The sequence below is a fragment of the Natator depressus genome, chromosome 6 (assembly GCF_965152275.1).
Source record: "Natator depressus isolate rNatDep1 chromosome 6, rNatDep2.hap1, whole genome shotgun sequence".
Lineage (NCBI taxonomy): Eukaryota > Metazoa > Chordata > Testudines > Cheloniidae > Natator > Natator depressus.
This window is the reverse complement of record NC_134239.1, coordinates 35,502,359-35,521,449: the sequence shown is the minus strand read 5'-3', so window position 1 is coordinate 35,521,449 and position 19,091 is coordinate 35,502,359. Positions and strand designations below refer to the sequence as shown.

The 19,091-nt window shown below is 39.6% G+C and overlaps 1 protein-coding gene across 8 annotated transcripts in view; it reads right to left on the bottom strand.

Moving 5' to 3' along the window:
* Positions 1–4,444: 4,444 nt before the first annotated feature.
* The window catches only part of AMPD3 (adenosine monophosphate deaminase 3), a 48,716-nt gene continuing 34,069 nt past the window's right edge, over positions 4,445–19,091 (bottom strand). For 4 of the 8 annotated variants that reach the window (XM_074955040.1, XM_074955042.1, XM_074955043.1 and 1 more), the window contains exons 12-15: positions 10,325–10,445; positions 8,467–8,640; positions 7,506–7,616; positions 4,445–5,599 (exon numbers count right to left, since the gene is read on the bottom strand). In XM_074955040.1, coding sequence (XP_074811141.1) covers positions 5,387–5,599; positions 7,506–7,616; positions 8,467–8,640; positions 10,325–10,445 — 619 coding nt within the window. In that variant the 3' untranslated portion in view covers positions 4,445–5,386. The remainder of the gene's footprint in view (positions 5,600–7,505; positions 7,617–8,466; positions 8,641–10,324; positions 10,446–19,091) is intronic. The other 4 variants (XM_074955037.1, XM_074955039.1, XM_074955035.1 and 1 more) reach the window with 1 other exon arrangement.

Below are 19,091 nucleotides of genomic sequence, written 5' to 3'. Positions count from 1 at the left end.
GTCTCAGAGCCTGGATCAGTTGACTGGGGTTCATGCTATGGGGCTAAAAATAGCAATGGAGATGTTCAGGCTAGGGCTGCAGATCAGACTCTGAGACCCTCTCCCTTCACCAGGTGTCAGAGACTGCTCCAATCCAAACATCTACACTGCTATTTTTAGCGCTGTAGCAGGAGCCCTGCAAGCCCAAGTCAGTTGACCCAGGCTCTGAGCCTCTCTGAAGTGCACTTCTTTAGTATGTTGTATGCACTTATGGGCTCACCAGTAAGTTCTAAAGGTTAAAATATTGAACTGCCAGTTCTGGGGGGATGGAAGCGTATAACTTGCCAGGTCAGGCCCTTACATGGAGCTTTACCCCTCATTCTTCTGTGAGCTAGTGCTGGCAATATAAGAAAACTGACTTACAGATAAGTACATATTTGCCTCACATACCCATTACGAAATGTGAAATAAGACTCTTAGTTGAAGGTTTATTTAATCTCTTAATGCCAGATAGGTCTCCTCATGCAGTTCAGTTGCACATGGTTCACTCTTGAGAAACAAGCAGGTACTTTTGGCCCAAAACCTGCACTCCTTAAGGCTTTGCCATATGTTCTTGTCCCCATAGCTCAAACCCACACTGATGGGATTTGCGCTTCCAACATACACCCTTAGACTTTTTAGAGGAAGACTAGGCAATCCAGCTGTAGGAGAGTTCTCCACATTCAGATCACTTGGGACCAGGGAAAGGAGTGTTATACTGCGCTATTATCCCCCCATGTACACTATTATATGGTGGGTAATTTGCGGGGCACAGTGTTTGGGGAAATTAGATGCATGATTTTAGTATAGTTAGGGTTGATGGGTCCAGGCCAAATCCATATCTCTTATTTGCTTGTTGTGTAGAGAAGTAGAGGAATGTTATGGAAGCTTTTGTTTACATCTTAGAGAACTTATTTTTATTGCTCTAATGTATTTGATAGACTCTTGCCCTGTTCCTACTGAAGTAAACAAAATCCTTTTAAGTTAAGGAATGTTCTTTACTTCAGGTAGAATGAGATGTAGAAAGTAATTAGTTTTCTATTTTGTCAACTACCTTAACTTATTTTTAAACATTTTGTATGAATTACAAACTTTGGGTCTTGTACAATCTTTGAAAGTGTGTTTTAAATCATGGGTTCTCAAGCTTTTTCTTTCTGAGCTCCTGCCCCCCCCCCCCCAACACGCTATAAAAATTCCATGGCCCAGCTGTGCTACAACTGTTTTCTGCATATAAAAGCCAGGGGGTGATGTTAGGGGGTCTCAAGGAGGGCAGTTGCCCAGGGCCCCACACCGTAGGAGGCAACACAAAGTTGCTCAGGCTTTGGCTTCAGCTCCAGGTGGCAGGGCTCAGGGCCCTGGACTGCAGTCCTCTCTGGCAGGACTTCGACTTTCTGCCCTGGGCTCTAGCAAATCTAATGCTAGCCATAGTTGATGAACTCCCTGAAACCCGGAGGGCCCCAGACCCCTTGTTGAGAACCACTCTTAAATAAGGCTAGACTCTCAAGCAGGGTAAATCAGCATATTTGACTTCAGTGGCACTAAATTAAGAGGAGGTAGCCCTGGGCAACCTCCTCATCTATTTTCTGTTGGCAGAGTGAGTACCTTAATCTGTCAAACAAAGCAAGTACACAATGGGAAAGCTTTGCTAGAGCCAGGTCAGAGATGTATGCTGTGGACCTAAGTACTCCTATCGCACTTACGTAGCTTGTATAAGAACCTAGAGAACCTTCCTGCAAATGATTTGAGTGTGATGTAGGAAGAACACCAGTGGCACCTCCTGCTGGCCATCCTGGGTGGGATTAGATCCACCGGCTTGTGCTCTCCCTCCAGGGTTATCTTCTCCTGTCCTGTCTTGCTCTGCTGCCCTGCTTGCTCCCAGGTCTGTAGCTTCCTCTCTGGCCAGATGACTAGAGTCCTTCCCTTGTGGGGAATTCAGTCTTTCTAGACCTGTTGTCCAGCTGGCACCTCCAGTGCCCTTGCCATTCCTCAGTGGCTGGTAGGGGAGCCCAAGCTCACCCTGGGTTGCAGCCCTAGGGCCCTATAACAAGCAGCCACAGTCCCATCTCTTGCTGCTGTTTCTCTGGGCTCCTTCCTACATATCTGACTTTCCCCCCTCTCTGGGTTTGCCAGCCTCTAACTCCCTTCACTCAGAGAGTGACTGCAGCCTACTTCCCTGCAGCTTTTCCCAGCAATATCCCCTTCTTCCTGCATAAATGAGCCTGTCCTTACTTAACTGTTTCCAGCCTAAATCTCCCCTGTTTGCAGCCTGATTAGCTGATTAGACCCACCTGGCTTAATTCAGTTCTTGCAGGGCTAGTGTGGGGAATCCACCCCATCACAAGTACTTAAAGAACTAGCTAAAGCACTATCAGAACTTGTAGGAATTATTTTTGAGAACTGGCAGGCAGGTGAGGTCCCAGAAGACTTGAGAAGGGCAAATATGGTACCTATCTTTAAAAAGGGGAACAACAAAGACCTATGCACCAGTCAGCCTAACTTCAATACCTGGAAAGCTACTGGAACAAATTATTAAACAATACATTTGTAAGTACTTGGAGGTTAATAAGGTTATAAGTACTAGTCAGCATGGATTTGTGAAAAATGAGTCATGCTAAACCAACCTAATTTCCTTCCTTGACAGGGTTACTGGCCTAGTAGATGTGTGACATCTTGATTTTAGTGAGTCTTTTGATACAGTCCTACATGATGATCTCAGAAGCAACTTAGGGAAATGTGTCTAGCTGAAATTACTAAACTGATTGGAAGATCATAATCCTAGTTATCAAGGATTTGCTGTTAAACAGGGAGGATGTAGTTGGGGGGGGGGGGGTCCTGCAGGGTCAGTCCTGGATCCAGTGCTGTTCAATATTTTCATTAATGGCTTGGACAATGGTGTGGGATGTGTGCTTATAAAATTGGCAGATGACACCAACGGTGGAGGAGGTGCAAGCACTTGGGCAGAAAGGATTCAACACAACCTTGACAAATTGGAGAATTGGTCTGAAATCAATATGATACTGAATAAAGACAAGTACAAGGAAGGGAAAAAATCAAATGCACAACTACAAAATAGGACTAAGTGGTAAGGTGGCAGTACCACTGAAAAGGATCTGGGGGTTACAGTCAATCACAAATTGAATAAGACTCAACAATGCAATCAGCTGCAAAAAAGCTAACATAATTCTGGGATGTTTTAATAGAAGTGTCATACGTAAGATGGGGAGGTAATTGTCCCACTCTATGTGGCTCTGGTGAGGTCTCAAAGGTAGTACTGTGTCCAATTCTGGGTGACACTCTTTAGGAAAGATGTGGACAAATTGAAGAGAGGGTCCAGAAGAGAGCAACAAAAGTCATAAAAAGTTTAGAAACCCTTACCTATTAGAAAAGGTTAAAAAAACGGGCATGTTTAATCCTGAGATAAGACTGAGAGGGGACCTGATAACAGTCTTTAAATACGCTGAGGGCTGTTATAAAAAGGACAGGGTGATCAATTGTTCTCCATGTCTACTGAAGGTAGGACAAAAAGTAATGGGCTTAATCTGCAGCAAGGGAGCTTTAGGTTTGATATTAGGAAAACCTTTCTAATGATAAGGGTAGTTAAGTTCTGGAATAAGCCTACAAGGTAGGTTATGAAATCCCCATCATTGGAAATTTTTAAGAATAGGTTGGACAAATACCTCTCAGGGGATGGTCTAGATTTACTTGGTTCTTCCTCAGTGCCGGGGTCTGGACTTTATGGCCTCTTGATGTCCCTTCCAGCCCTACATGTCTACAATCCTATGACCTCCTTTGAGATTTATCAGTCGGTAAAAAAAAAAATTACTTCATTTAATGATTTTATTATAAATAGCATTTGTACGATGATAAAAGGATTTGGTGCATTGGCAAGGGGGGGGAAATTTCAGATGAAAATAATCAATATGGTTTATTCATAGCACCAATAAAAATAATGGAACAACACTATTCTTGAAAACAATCAAGGGATACCCAGAAAAGTGTTCTGAACTGATATTTTACTCCCTCTCTCTGCATCTTGGGAAATTGTTCCAATGGTTAACTACTCTCACTGTTAAAAAAGTATGCCTTATTTCCAATTTGAATTTGTCTAGCTTCAACTTCCAGCCATTGGACTGTGTTATACCTTTCTCTGCTAGTCTAAAGAGCCCATTGTTATACTGGAGATGATGCAACCAGGCAAGAACTGCCCCACTAACATTTGAGTGAAATAGATAAGAAAAGAAATGACACAGTAATGCAGATGAGTGGCATGTATCAACTTCTGCAGTCTCATATCAGGTATATATTAAAGGGTTCTTTGAAACAAGGGAGATTCAGGTTAGATATTAGGAAGAACTTTCTACCTACAAGGTAAGCACTGGAACAGGCTACCTAAGGTGATTGTGGAATCCTCATCTGATCTCACTAAGAACAAGGTTAGACAAACATCTCTCAGGAATGGGCAAGGTATGTTTAGTCCTGTCTTGGGTTGCGGGGCATAGACTAGATTACCTTGAGGTCTCTTCCATCCCTACAGTTCTATGATTCTAAAATGGGAAGGAGCTTCTTCTGAGGAACTTGTAATCAAAAGCTGTTCTCCATTTTCAAGGCAGTGCTTTCATATTAAAGCTAAAAATGTTTGAAAAGTCATTTTATTATATGTTCAAGATGTACAGTCATCATTTTCACACAATTTTCTGTTTTCATTAGCAAAAAGATGTAAGCTATCTTTCACACTCACCCCAAAATACTGGGTGATAAGAATGACACGATGGAACTGCTTTAACTAATTCATAATGATGAAAAAGATATGCAATAATTATCTGGTAACATCTTGTTTCTAAGATCATTACTGAATACTTTATGTACAGGTTGGAGAATGTCTCCAAATATTTTCCATAATGAAAGTGAGCTCATCATTGCGTGCATCATACAATCTGCTAATTAACCAAGGGCTAAATTTAAAAATGCTGTTTGGTATGACTGCCACTGACAACTGTCATAACAAAAAACAGGTGCATGTGTACTACCAGCATCTGCTGTCATCATGCATTTTGTGTTTGCAGTAGAATACTATAGATCACAGATGCAAGCATTATTAATATTATGATTGGTTTTAAAACTACACTGCAAAGCACAGTTAAAACGCAGTATACAGCATAAATGATGCACAGTTCTCAGCTGACACATGTTTACTGCAGTCTTACATAGCCTAATGCATGTACAAACTGATATTACATTAAAAATAACTTCACACACTGTTTAACTCCATCTCCCATATATACTTTTCTCTGTATTGTTCAAAGAGTTGTATCTCAGCAGCTGTCAATCACAGATTCATTATTAAAAAGCAGATGGTAAATGCACATGGTCAGGAGGAAGATTGGCTTGTTTCTTGGTGCTGTGACTCTTTAGACAGAACTGTAATCTCTTCTGATTTCATTGCGTCAGACAGGAAGCTGAGCTCATTACATAGTGTCTCATACCTGAAAGCCATTCGGATTTGTGCCACATTTGTCTTTCGAATGTCATTTCCTTCCGGCCCTTCTTTATAATAATTTACCCCTAAGAATTTTTGTTTTTCCTGGGAACAAAATAAAGTTTAAAGCATTATGGAAAAGTCAGTTTTAAATTACTTTTGGTATTACAAGTCCTCCTTTTCTTTTTGCGAATACAGACTAACACAGCTGTTACTCTGAAACCTTTGATTTTTTACTACAAGTAAAAGCATCTTTTCAAGTGAATGGCACTGAGGATGAGTGAAAAGAACCCACAATGAGCTGGCCATGTAGTTTATGATGTTTAGCCATTCACCCTCTTCTTATGTAGGTAGCTTACTTGTATTAAGCTGCTTTGCCAATGCAGTTCAATGCTGGTTGGTTCAACCAAGATATGCTTTTTCCCCCCCATCTGTTTTTCCATTTCTCCTGAATTACCTTTTTACTTAAAGTTAGAATCCTTTAAAAAAAAGTTAATGCCACTAGCCTCAGCAGAGTTCTTTGGTCTTATATGAGCTGGTTTAAACAATAGCTTTCTATCAGAGCAGAATATGTGACATGCTCATGTGTGTATTTTTCTTCTATTAGCTGTGATAGTAAAGCTGCTCTGTTACAGCCTGACCCAAAACCCACTGAAGTTAATGGGAAGCCCCTTTGGTTTTGTTGGGCTTTGCATCAGGAACTTACCACCTCAGGAGTTTAAGAAGAGAGATTTAGATACCCTTGGCAAGTTGCCATTTTTTTATTTCTTGGGGAAAAATGGATGACAGTGGTCACATCAGCCCACCAGAGGATGCAAGCTAAAATGGCAGTGGAATATGCACCACAGAGATATTCTCGTGCCAGCTTCTCAAAGGGATGGTCCAAAGAGATAGAAATAACTACTTAGAAAAGATTAAGTAACTTCTCTAAAATAGCTTTTATGGAGAGAAATTCATAGATTTTTAAGGCTTGAAGGGATCATTAGATCATCTAGTCTGACTTCCTATATAAAACAAAGGACATAGAATTTCACCCAGTTACCCCTGCAATTGACCCCAATAACTTTTGTTGATTAAAGCAAGTCTTCACAGAGACAATGCCCATCCGAATCAACTACTTCATTCACATTAGGGTAGGCAACAGTAAAAAGAAAGGCTTAAGGAAGAAAAGTAAATGACTGAATATATATGGAATCATGATAAAACCCTGGTATCTTCTTGCAATATACAGTCTATTTCAAGAAAAAACTGAAGAATCTGTCATATCCACAGAGTTAAGTCAATGGTCCACCTACTACCGTTTAGTCTGTTTAAATGTAGACAGCAAACTTACTTTTTATAAGATGTTTTATATCCCTGATAATTTTTTTTTAAAAGAACTAAACAGGAACCATGTAGACTTAGTGCCAGATTTTCAAGAACCCAGCACACATAACTGGGGTCAGGTTTTCAGAAGAGCTCAGTTCCCATGTAGTGAGCAAATTACCAACAAGGTTGCAAATTTTAGCAGTGATTGCTGCAGTGTGATGTTCACCTGTCTTATGAAGAACTGGAGTGCGACCATAAATGTATTTCACATATACTACTAGACAACTCAGACTGTAATGAACTCAGCACAGATCAATAAGAACCAAAAGTCAAATCAGTGACTATCTATTACATTAAAGTCTTTGTATACCAGCATCAACCAGCTAAGAAATCCAAGCATGTATACATGTAAAATGTAACTGCCTGCTCCCAGGAGATGATGTGAAAATGAGATCTCCTATCTCTTGAGGTTAATCTGGGAAGCAAAGTTATTTGCATACATATGTACTATATGCTCAGTAAAATAACTCCAAGGAGATGCAGCATCTCACTTTCTCGATGTTCCTTGAAGCCAGAGGTATTACACACACACACGCACACGCCATTTTGCAGTCCACAAATATTTCATTTAATCCTGCATACCTTTACATTCACAAAAAGTCCAAGCAATGACAACGCGTGTCTTGCAACAAACCAAATTTACCTTATGTGATAACCCACTTTGTATTACGCTGTTTCTTGCTAGCTCACAGGAGTCACACGTGCTCAGTTTCCACACTTGAGCTGCTATGGCATATTCCTCCATAAGTGCTTCCTGTACCATCAGAAATATGATTTGTTAGCCTATACCCTATTTAGTAATTGTGTCTGCTATGTAATCATTTCCAGGTAGGAAACTGTCTTATGCTTATTAAACAATTTTGTTAGATGGACACAATTTTCAAGTTTTTAGGTTTTAAACTCAATTACTGGAGAGTGAACGTATTTGTCTATTTCAAGATGCCTGTGAAAGATTAATTAATTCAAATTCCTAAGGAATTTGGATGCCAATTCCTATGTTGCTTTGCAAATTGCAGTCTTAATGCTTAATGAATACACCAAGAAAGTTTCTCTCTTCTGATCTGACACTTTTGAACTCAACAAGGAGGCAGATACTGATCACCTGAGAATTCCTCCAACAGTGGGTAACTCTCAACTGGTGTAAAGTTTGTGCAGCAAGCTCCTGCACAAACTGCTCTGTACTGTAGCCACATTGCGGATGGGGAGGGGAAGGGCAGAGTGGAGCAGACTAGAGCACTGCAGAAGTTAGAGTTGCCCATAGGCTGCTCTAATTCACACTGGGGTTGAGGTCAGTGTAGACCAGCCCACAGAATCAGGGAGCTGTAACCAGTTTCCAGGCACACTCTCATCTCCTGCACTGAGTGGAACTCAGAGCAGGAGAGCATCAAGCCCAGAACATTGAATGAACAGACATGTAATTTGGCAATTAGTAATTTCCCCATGAAACTAACAGTTTTCAAAGGAGTGGGAATGAGGGGGGACATTGAGAGGTATGTAAAGACATGAGGTGTCACATACTATGCCATGAGAAATAAAGTGTTTCAGGCCACTTTTATCTTTAAGGTGAATTTATTAACCATGCTAAAGTTTTCAGTTGTGCTTACCTTTGTATAATGGAATTGCATAGGATCGTCTGTAGAGAGGGAAATGTGAAGTCCCTTATGTAGAAATTCCCGTAGTGGATTTTTTGAATACTCAAGGAATAGGCTATTGTTGCTAAGTGGAGACATGGCAATGGGAATTTGTGCAAGATAATAAAGATACTGAAGAACTGGACTCTGTACAAAAACAATACAGATACTCATTATTTAATGGCCCTGTGAGATAACAGGAAAGGAGGTTTTCAATCAGAGGAAATGGAAACAGCCTCATTGAATATGACTGTGGAAGGATTATGACCAGAAAAACTGAAGTCTGCACCGAACTGCCTTTTGTGGATTGACTTTTTCACAGATTTTTTTCAATATTTTCTAAATGCAACTTTAAATACCATTATTTCTTCTTCTTTTTCTTTTTTTTAAAGCAACAAATATTCTACATTTTGGATGCACTGAGACAGTATTCTCATTAAAACACAATTATTTACCGAGTCTAGTGATTGTACATGATTCCGTCAGAGAGCTCTGTTCCATACTAACAGAGTCCCCACCCAAAAGAGCTTAAATTCAGATGCACCACAGGTACATTACAGAACACTAATTATATCCAAAACACTTCACAGAATAGGTCAGTTTGGTGGTGGTAGTGGGGGTGTGTGTTTAAAGAACAGAAGGAAGGAGCTTTCGCTTGTCTGAAGGCATAAATATGGGTGCACATGTAATGCATTCTCATCTGTATTCATGACTATTTGGGGCTTGTAATCCCACTAGTGTACAAGACATGAGCCTGCACCACACTTATCAGCTCTGCCAGGTTTATTCCATTCTTGGCCATACAAGAATAGAGCTGACAGGCGAAAGAGAAGAACACCATAATGTAGTGACTGTGTACAAAATATAAGACACTGCCTGGGTCTAATTTTAGGACTGTCAGCCTTAATAAAGATTTAATAGGATATGACTTCAGGTCAAAATTTTCAGTTTTGAGTATCTAACATTAGACACACATCCATATTTAGGCATCTAAGTTAGTGGGTTGATTTTCACAGGACCTAAGCACGAGCAGTTCCCACTGATTTCAATTGTGTTCTGAATTCTTTTAAATAACTTGTTTTAGATGCCAAAGTACAGGAGAACTAGATTGGGGGAGGGGCAGAATGTTTTCCCTTTCAAAATGTCAATATTTCAGCAAAAATTCTAGAACTGAAACTTTTTGGCCAAAACCAAAAATTTTGGGAGATGTGGCTTGGCAACTTATCCCAAAAGAGACTGCAGGGCCTGAGGCACCCAAACCACAACTTCCACGAAGCATTACGGTGGCATTTCTTGGGTTTTTTCAACAAAAAGTTGAAATATCCATGGAAAGCTTACGCTTTACATAAAAAAATGGGTTTTGTCAAAAACCCAATTTTCTATCAAAAATCCATTTCAATCAAAAATTTCCAATCAGCCTTAGGGAACCATTTTGTGGGGAGATGCAAGCAATTTTTCCTAACCTTAGAATAGTCATAAGAGATTAATTTTTAATTCAAAGAATTTACATGTGAACTATGGAGGGATTCTTATTTCAGTCTTCCTAAGAAAATCCCCATTTATAAAGACAGATGTATTTTTACCAGAATGACTATTGACTTGATACAAATCTGCCACCCGGTGGCCAATTATTTTCACAAAGATTTTCTTAATGGATGAAAGCCTGGTCCCGCCATTTACTTCAATGTGGCCAGAATTTCATCTTCTATATTTGCCTAGATTCTTCAGGAGGGTGAGGGGTCATGTAGAGGTGTTTTTATTAATTGATAAGTCTGATGTATTTGAGTTTTTTCAATAAATTAAGACTATGATAAATGAACAAGAGCAATACCTTCTTCAGGAGTAATCCATGAGAAATGTTGTCAGATGTCAGAAAGGCTGACACCAGATGAGTGATGGACCCAGCTTCTCCACAATGAGGGCGAAATAGGAAGGTACTCATGCCTCTTTCCCTGCAGAAATTAAAAATAAGTCCTACCCCAAGATAACTGGTGTCTTTTCACCCATTTTGCATGTAAGTCCCATTAATATCTATTGAAAAATATCCACAAGAATAACTATACATATCAATTTGGGAAAACAGATCTAAGAGTAATTTTTTACTTCATTAGATTCAGATGTGCTTTGTCATAAATATAAAGGGAAGGGTAAACCCCTTTAAAATCCCTCCTGGCCAGAGGAAAACTCCTCTCACCTGTAAAGGGTTAAGAAGCTAAAGGTAACCTCGCTGGCACCTGACCAAAATGACCAACGAGGAGACAAGATACTTTCAAAAGCTGGGAGGAGGGAGAGAAACAAAGGGTCTCTGTCTGTCTGTCTGTTGCTTTTGTAGGGGATAGAACAGGAATGGAGTCTTAGAACTTTTAGTAAGTAATCTAGCTAGGTATGCGTTAGATTATGATTTCTTTAAATGGCTGAGAAAAGAATTGTGCTGAATAAAATAACTATTTCTGTCTGTGTATCTTTTTTGTAACTTAAGGTTTTGCCTAGAGGGATTCTCTGTGTTTTGAATCTAATTACCCTGTAAGGTATCTACCATCCTGATTTTACAGAGGGGATTTCTTTACTTCTATTTACTCCTATTCTATTAAAAGTCTTCTTGTAAGAAAACTGAATGCTTTTTCATTGTTCTCAGATCCAAGGGTTTGGGTCTGTGGTCACCTATGCAAATTGGTGAGGCTTTTTATCCAACATTTCCCAGGAAGTGGGGTGCAAGGTTTTGGGAAGTATTTGGGGGGAAAGACGTTTCCAAACAGCTCTTCCCCAGTAACCAGTATTTGTTTGGTGGTGGTAGCGGCCAATCCAAGGACAAAGGGTGGAATATTTTGTACCTTGGGGAAGTTTTGACCTAAGCTGGTAAAGATAAGCTTAGGAGGTTTTCATGCAGGTCCCCACATCTGTACCCTAGCATTCAGAGTGGGGGAGGAACCTTGACATGCTTAAATTACAACTACTTGTGTCTTAAGCCGGTACCATTTCTTCCATAAACCATAACAAACCCTGCACAAACTGAAATTACCTGCTAATTTTTGTAGATGCTCAAAACATGAAAAGGATTAAAAACATACATTTTTGGATTGGCTGAGTATAAAGACGTTCTGGGACGGAATCTTAATTACAAGTCATACTCATAGAATCATTTGAGGGTATATTTCATCTTTGTTGACTTTGCATATGCTACCAGGTTATTCAAAAATATGAAATAGTTCTGCAATGGGGTACCAATGTTTGCTTCAAAGCTGTTGATTCTGTTGAGACAGGGTTAACAGGGTGCTGCTGACTCATTGAAGCAGGTGGATCATTACCGTTGACAAGATACCAGGAAGTTTAGTGTGGCTCCCTAGAGGGAGTGGTTCTAGGATGGCAACTGAGCAGTCTTGAGGAAGGAACATTCAGTTACAGGCACGCTAGAGTTGAACTTTCTTGTATTTTTGTTAATTACTGTAATAATTTTACAAATAATTTTGTTAAATACTGTAATAAAAGGAAACCCCAGTCAGAGGGTTATTTTGGAATCTACATCATATATTAATTTTGTTTCAGAGTAGGTTGGGAAATATACCTAGTAACCATCTTCTGAACCATAATAAACCCCAAAGATTGGGAGGAGACCACACACCCACACACATACTATTTTCTGAAAAGAAATAGTCCAGACGCAAAACAAGATGGGTGAATGTAGGAGAACTAAGTGAAGTATTTCTAAATTCATAGTGGAAGAAAAGACTGTGTGTAGCAGACAGACAGCCAACAAGTAGGCAGCCAGATGTCTGATATAAGTTCAAGGAGATTTAAGAGTTTTTATTGTTTTTATGGTGTACTGAAAGAAAGAAACGTTTGGGGTTGGGAAGGGGGAATACTGTTTTGAATGTTACTCAGGAAATGCTTGGAAGATGATAAGTTAAAATGACGCTAATGCTTTGTTAGTTTATAGCATCTGCCATGGGAGGATCCCAAAGCACTGTACAAATGATAATGAAACAAATCTCACATCACTTCTGTGAGTTAGGGAAATATTATTACACCAGTGCAGTAGATAACCTCTCTGTGCCTGTTTAAGTGACTTCCTTAAGGTCCATATACATCAAAATTTGGTGTTGACAATTTCTGTCTCTTCCCTTTTAATTATCTTCTGGAAATCACCTTTATAAGAATTCCAAACTTTAGCCTCTTCTCAGAGCTAAGGACAATGAGAGTCAATTGGCCTATCCCAACAGATGAAACACCTTGCCGGGAGAGCATTAATGAAGCTAAAGCTAAAATACACAGTTCCCAGGAAAGGAAAGCTCTTATGCTTGATAAAGATTTTTCCAACTACTGTTAATTTCTCAAACCAAAGACTCCCATAATTTTACTTATGGATGAGACTTCCATCTCTCTTGGTCTAGCTAAGGAGAACCACGGCCAGGCAACAGAAAGTGTAACTGTCCCCTTTCTGTGTGGAGTACCTAATTGTCTCGTATGCTAAATAGAAACTGTGATGCTGGCTTGCCAGGTGTCAGCTCATGCCAAGGCCCAGGGCCTCTCTGAACACCGACAAATGCATAGCTGGAAATCATGTTGGCTTACCTATGGGTTAGTATAGTTAAAACAGATATTAGTGTTCTAAGAATGTGTGTTTAATGTTTAGACTTTATGGAATACTTGTAGGATGCTGCACATAATAATTCTACTTATAATATCTGTATCCCATGGTGTAAAGTTATATTGAGTGTTTGCTTTGTAAACCTCTATAATTGTGTAACTCACTAAACAAGAGAAGACACGTTAATTTAGAATAAAGTGCTGGCCCTGCAGACAAGAGGGCCTTTGAAACCAAATGAGCCATTGTAAGATATCAAAAGGATATGTTGTTGATTGCCCTCCCCACTTTTGTCAGACACCCACATTTGTTCCACCAGTTTGGACTCTGGGGAGAATAGGATTAAAAATCCTTGACAAGAAGAAACTAGGTCTCTTTATGCTGTCTGGACTCTGAGGGACAAAGATTCCTAAACATAAGCAAGAGATCCCCATGCTCCTTGGCATGGGTCAGCCCTAAAGGACATACAGAGCTGCTTAATATAGAAGCTTATATTACCTTTCTAAACCAAAGACTAACTCATTTGTGTGTGTTTCCTGTTTTAACCTCGTAAATAATACTCTTTTTTTTTTTTTTAGTTAATAGATCATTAGTTTGTTACAGGAGTAGCTACAGGTGGTGTCTTTGGTTTGGAGATATGAGTATAATCAACCTGGGGTAAGTGATTGGTCCTTTGGGACTGGGAATAATCTGAATATTGTTGTGATTTTTGGTGTAAAGTAACCATCTATCACATAGTCCAGCTTGCCTGGGTGGAAAGATAAACTGGCATGCCCAAGGGGACTATCTGTGACTCCATGGTAAAACTGTTACAGTGCTTTAGGAGTTCACACTTGTTATTGTGAAGGTAAAATCTAATTATAGAACATACAGCCAGTTTGGGGTTTCTGTTGTGCTTTTTGACAGTCTGCCCTGAGGTTGGCACTCATGGTCGTGAGCCACTCCAGACAGACAGTGTGACATGAACCAAAGAAGTGGAAAAACAAAATGGAGATTTCAACCAGTTAGGAACAGCTTGTCTGGTGACCCAAAAACCTGAAAGTTCCAGAGATCAAATGTCCAAGCTTATATATTCCACCCCAACTTAGATACTATTGATGATGTTTGCCTGATAAGTCAGAAACACATCTCTCTGAATAATCTGTCTGGTTTCTCTAACGTCTCAAATCCTATAAGCAGCCTGGAAAGATGTTAAGTGAAAAGCATTCGATATAATTAGGGCTGTCACTTAATCGCAGTTAATGCAAGCAATTTAAAAAATAGTTGTGATTAATTGTAGTTTTAATCACACTATTAAATAATAATAGAATACCAATTTAATTTTATTATAAATGTGTTGGATATTTTTCTACATTTTCAAATGTATTGATTTCAATTACAGCACAGAATAAGTGTACAGGGCTCACTTTATATTACAACAGTGCCATGTGAATGCCTGTTCCCACTTTCTTGTGACATTGTAAATAAGAAGCGGGCAGTATTATCTCCTGTAAATGTAAACAAACATGTTTGTCTTAGCAATTGGCTGAACAAGAAGTAGGACTTGCAGGCTCTAAAGTTTTACTTTTTGAGTGCACTTATGTAAAAAATAAATTCTACATTTGTAAATTGCACTTTCACGATAAAGAGGTTGCACGACAGTACTTGTATTAGGTGAACTGAAAAATAGTATTTCTTGTTTGTTTTTTAAACAGTGTAAATATTTGTAAAAAATAGTATAAAGTGAGCACTGTAAACTTTATATTCTATGTTGCAATTGAAATCAATATTTGAAAATGTAGAAAAAAATCCAGAAATATTTATAATGTAAGTGTGTATTCTATTATTGTTTAACTGTGCGATTAAAACTAATTAATCACAACTATTTTTTAATCTTGCTATTAATTGAGGTTTTTTATCATTTGACAGCCCTAGATATAACCAAAGAATGTGTGGTTCATGTTCTATATATTTAAAGATTGTAAGGGATTTTGTTTCATTTCTTTGAAAATGCTGGTTGCACCCTAGAAGTGGTAAGAACTGTATGGCACTAGAAGGAAAAAGGAATGTTGAAAGATATCTAGCCAGGGTATAATTTAGGAATATTAAGAGAAATTGCTTAAAGAGCAGGATCCCAATGAATAGTCAGGACAAACAATGAAATACAATCTATTAAATGAATTAAACCATCTGACTGAAGGAAGCATTAAAGAAATTTTATTATACACTGATGCCATCTACTGTATATCAATGGAAGCATCAGAAAAATAGAGACAGCTGAGAGCCACAGGGCAACTGACCAACAGAAATCAGAGGCCCCCTCTGAAGAGCCCTGAAATCAGGATACACAAAACTGAGGTCACTGTATGGGACCCCAGAGTTTTTCCAGTAGAGGTGTTAAGCAGATCTCAAACTCCTCTCCCCTCCTCATTCAGGGTCACAAGACCAAAAGTTGACTGAACTCGCAAAGAAGCTGCAGAATCCCCAGTGTGATCAACATCTGGACCAGCTATGTGGAAAGGATTCTCCCTTATTCCAGGGTTAATAAGTTAAGAAGTGGTGAGATTTCATTACTAAGACTGAATTTCCCTATCTGTTTTTTAACATAAATAACTGAAGATTATCTTGTTGAGGCTACACTCTTTAGTGAGACTTCAAGTAACAATACTTTAGATCAGTGGTGAGCAACCTGTGGCCTGCGGGCCACAGGTTGCTCATCAGGGTAATCTGATTGCGGGCCTCGAGACATTTTGCTGACATTGATTGTCCACAGGCACGGCCCCCCACAGCTCCCAGTGGCCGCGCGGTTCACTATTCCAGGCCAATGGGAGCTGTGGGAAGCGGCGGGCTGCAGGGATAATGGAGCAAATAATCAAACAATTTGTAAACACCTAGAAGATGATAAAGTGATAAGTAACAGTCAACATGCCTTTGTCAAGAACAAATCATGTCAAACCAACCTAATATTCTCCTTTGACAGGAGAACAAGACTGGTGGTTGGGGAGGAAGAGGAGAGAAGAAGTAGATGTGATATATGTTGACTTTAGTAAGCCTTTTGATACTGTCTCGCATGACTTTCTCATAGACAAATTAGGAAAAAATAGCCTAGACCAGTGGTTCTCAAAGTGTGGGTCGGACCCCAAAGTGGGTCACAACCCCCTTTAAATGGGGTCGCTAGGGCTGGCTTAGCCTTGTTTGGGTACAGGGCTGAAGCCCGAGCCCCACTACCCAGGGCCGAAGCCAAAGCCCAAGGGCTTCAGTCCTGGGCAGCAAGACTTGGGCAGCAGGCCTGCATGGGGCTGAAGCCCTTGATCTTCAACTTTGGCCTGTCTCCTGCCCGGAGCGGTGGGGCTCAGGCTTTGCCCCCCAACCCCTCACCCAGGGCAGTGGGACTTGCGTGGGCTCAGGCTTCGGTCCCTCCTTCTGGGGTCGTGAAGTAATTTTTATTCTCAGAAGGGAATCGCGATGCAATTAAGTTTGAGAATCCCTGGCCTAGACTAACCTACTATCGACAACTAGTTGGAAACCATACTCTGAATAGTTATCAATGGCTCACAGTCAAGCTGAAAGGGCCTATCGAGTGGGATCCCACATGGATCTGTCCTGGGTCTAGTTCTGTTCGATATCTTTACAAATGATTTGGATAATGGCATAGAAAATACATATATAAAGTTTGCAGACGATACCAAGCTGGGAGGGGTTTCAAGTGCTTGGAAGGACAGGATTAGAATTTGAAGTGGTCTTGACAAACTGGAGAAACGGTCTGAAATAAGATAAAATAAGGACAAATGCAAAGCACAACACTTAGGAAGGAATAAATCAGTTGCACAAATACAAAATGGGAAATGACTACCTAGGAAGGAGTACTGCAGAAAAGGAGCAGAGGGTTATAGTGCATCACAGACTAAATGAGTCACCAATGTAACAATGTTTCAAAGAAGTGAACATCAGTTTGGGATGTATTAGCAGGAGTGCTGTAAGCAAGACACAAGAAGTAATTCTTCCACTCTACATGGCACTTATAAGGCCTCAACTGGCATACTGTGTCCAGTTCTGTGTACCACACTTTGGGAAAGATGTAGACAGGCTGGAGAGAGCACAGAGGAGAGCAACAAAAATGACTAAAGATCAAGAAAACAAGACCTACAAGGAAAGCTAGACAAATCAGATTTTTTTCAAGTTTTGGGAGGAGTGAGAGGACATAACAGTCTACAAGTACGTAAAAGGTTGTTATAGCCCTTCTCTCCTATAAATTGTTCTCTTTTAACCACTGAAAACAAGACAAGAAACAAACAGACTTAAGTTGCAGTAAGGAAGACTTAGGTTAGATATGAGGAAAAACTTCCTAACTGTCAGGGTAGTTGTTAAGCACTGGAACAAATTGCATAGGGATGTTGTGAAATCTCTGTCTGTTGGAGGTTTTTAAGAACAGGTTATACAAACACCTGTCACGGATTGCCTAGATAATACTTAGCCCTGCCTCAGTGGACTAGATGACCTATCAAGATCACTTCCACGCCTACATTCCTACAATGAGTCCATTAATAAGCATAAAATCAACTTAATTTCCTGAGCTGAACTTGGTTATTGTGTAAAAGTAAGTATCATTGTTGTATAACTTTTAAAGTAATAGAATAGCATCTTGTCAGGAAGATGCATGAGACCCAGTAGCTGGACAAGATTACATTACTGAACTGTTTAACCAAACATGTACAAAACTTAAACAAAAATTAACTGACCATGTGCACCATTTATGGGAGTTATGGACTAACTACCATAACCGGTTCTTCAGGGAATATCAACAAAGGGAAATTGCCTAATCTTATTAATAATGAACAAAATGGTATTGTCCTTGGTATATAACAGAGGGTACTATAAACTGGCAATGCATTAAACTGTATAGGGAAATTCCATTTAGCACAACCTGTAATTTGGGGTCAGTGACACCGCATCCTATTTGAGGCATATGTTATTAAGAACAATTGTGCTTAGTGTATATTTCTTCTATGGTATCTTTACCAATATTGGATCCTGACACTGCAATACTTGATAACCTTCTGTACAGACAGTAGCCAATTTATCTGGAAGAAAACCTCAAGAAATGCCTAGATTTTCCTCAGCTACTGGTGTATCACTCAGCAGCACAAACCTGGAGGGTACCACATACGGCTTGTTGTTCCATTAAGGGATATCAATATATATGTAAACATGGTGTTTTTGACATCGTGAGTACTGTGTGTGCCCACAACAGTTTGAATCAGTACAATGAGACAAAAGCTAACCATTCCTGTCTCCTGCCCTCTCAAGTTTACCAAATGGTGACAATTAGCAGACCTACAATATGGAGGGACACTACTGTTTAGTAACCAGCTATAAAAATTATATATAAAAACCTTACTAGTAATGTTACTACTCCAAAATTCTGTCTTACTCTTCCTGTGCATAACAATGTGTCACACTATACTAATGCTATTCCAGTTTCAGGAGTAATAGTTTTAACTATATTATACATTGCAACTTAGCAGTTTGCTAAAACAGTATAAAGCTTACATAAATGCTCTTACCTCTGCTTCATGTATCAATTTGACAAAGGAGCCCCCCTGACTTCAGTGTGCCCTATGCGGGGACCGTTAGCCAACACATACATGTTAAATGTAACATACACTACACTAATAAATATGCACACAGTATAATATACTGTGTGTAAATGGGTGTTAAAAAGCTGTTAACTGAATGGATTATGCTCTTCCCACAATCCTGTTCACCCACATCATGTATTCCACAACACTCTGCAATGCTGAAGTCAGCTATGGAATTAGAAAACAGGAAATCTGTCAAAGCCAAAATACATGAATGGTGTGTCCTAGCATTGGTTGGGATGCACCTCTATGGTATCCAAAACCGAGATAAGGAACGGTACAGAACAAGTTAAGGAACTGGAGGGTGGGATCTTTGGTCATGTATAAAGTGTTTATTAACTGTTAAGCAGCCATAATACATATAGAGCTAGTTTTGGAGGTGTATCCTCAAAGTACAC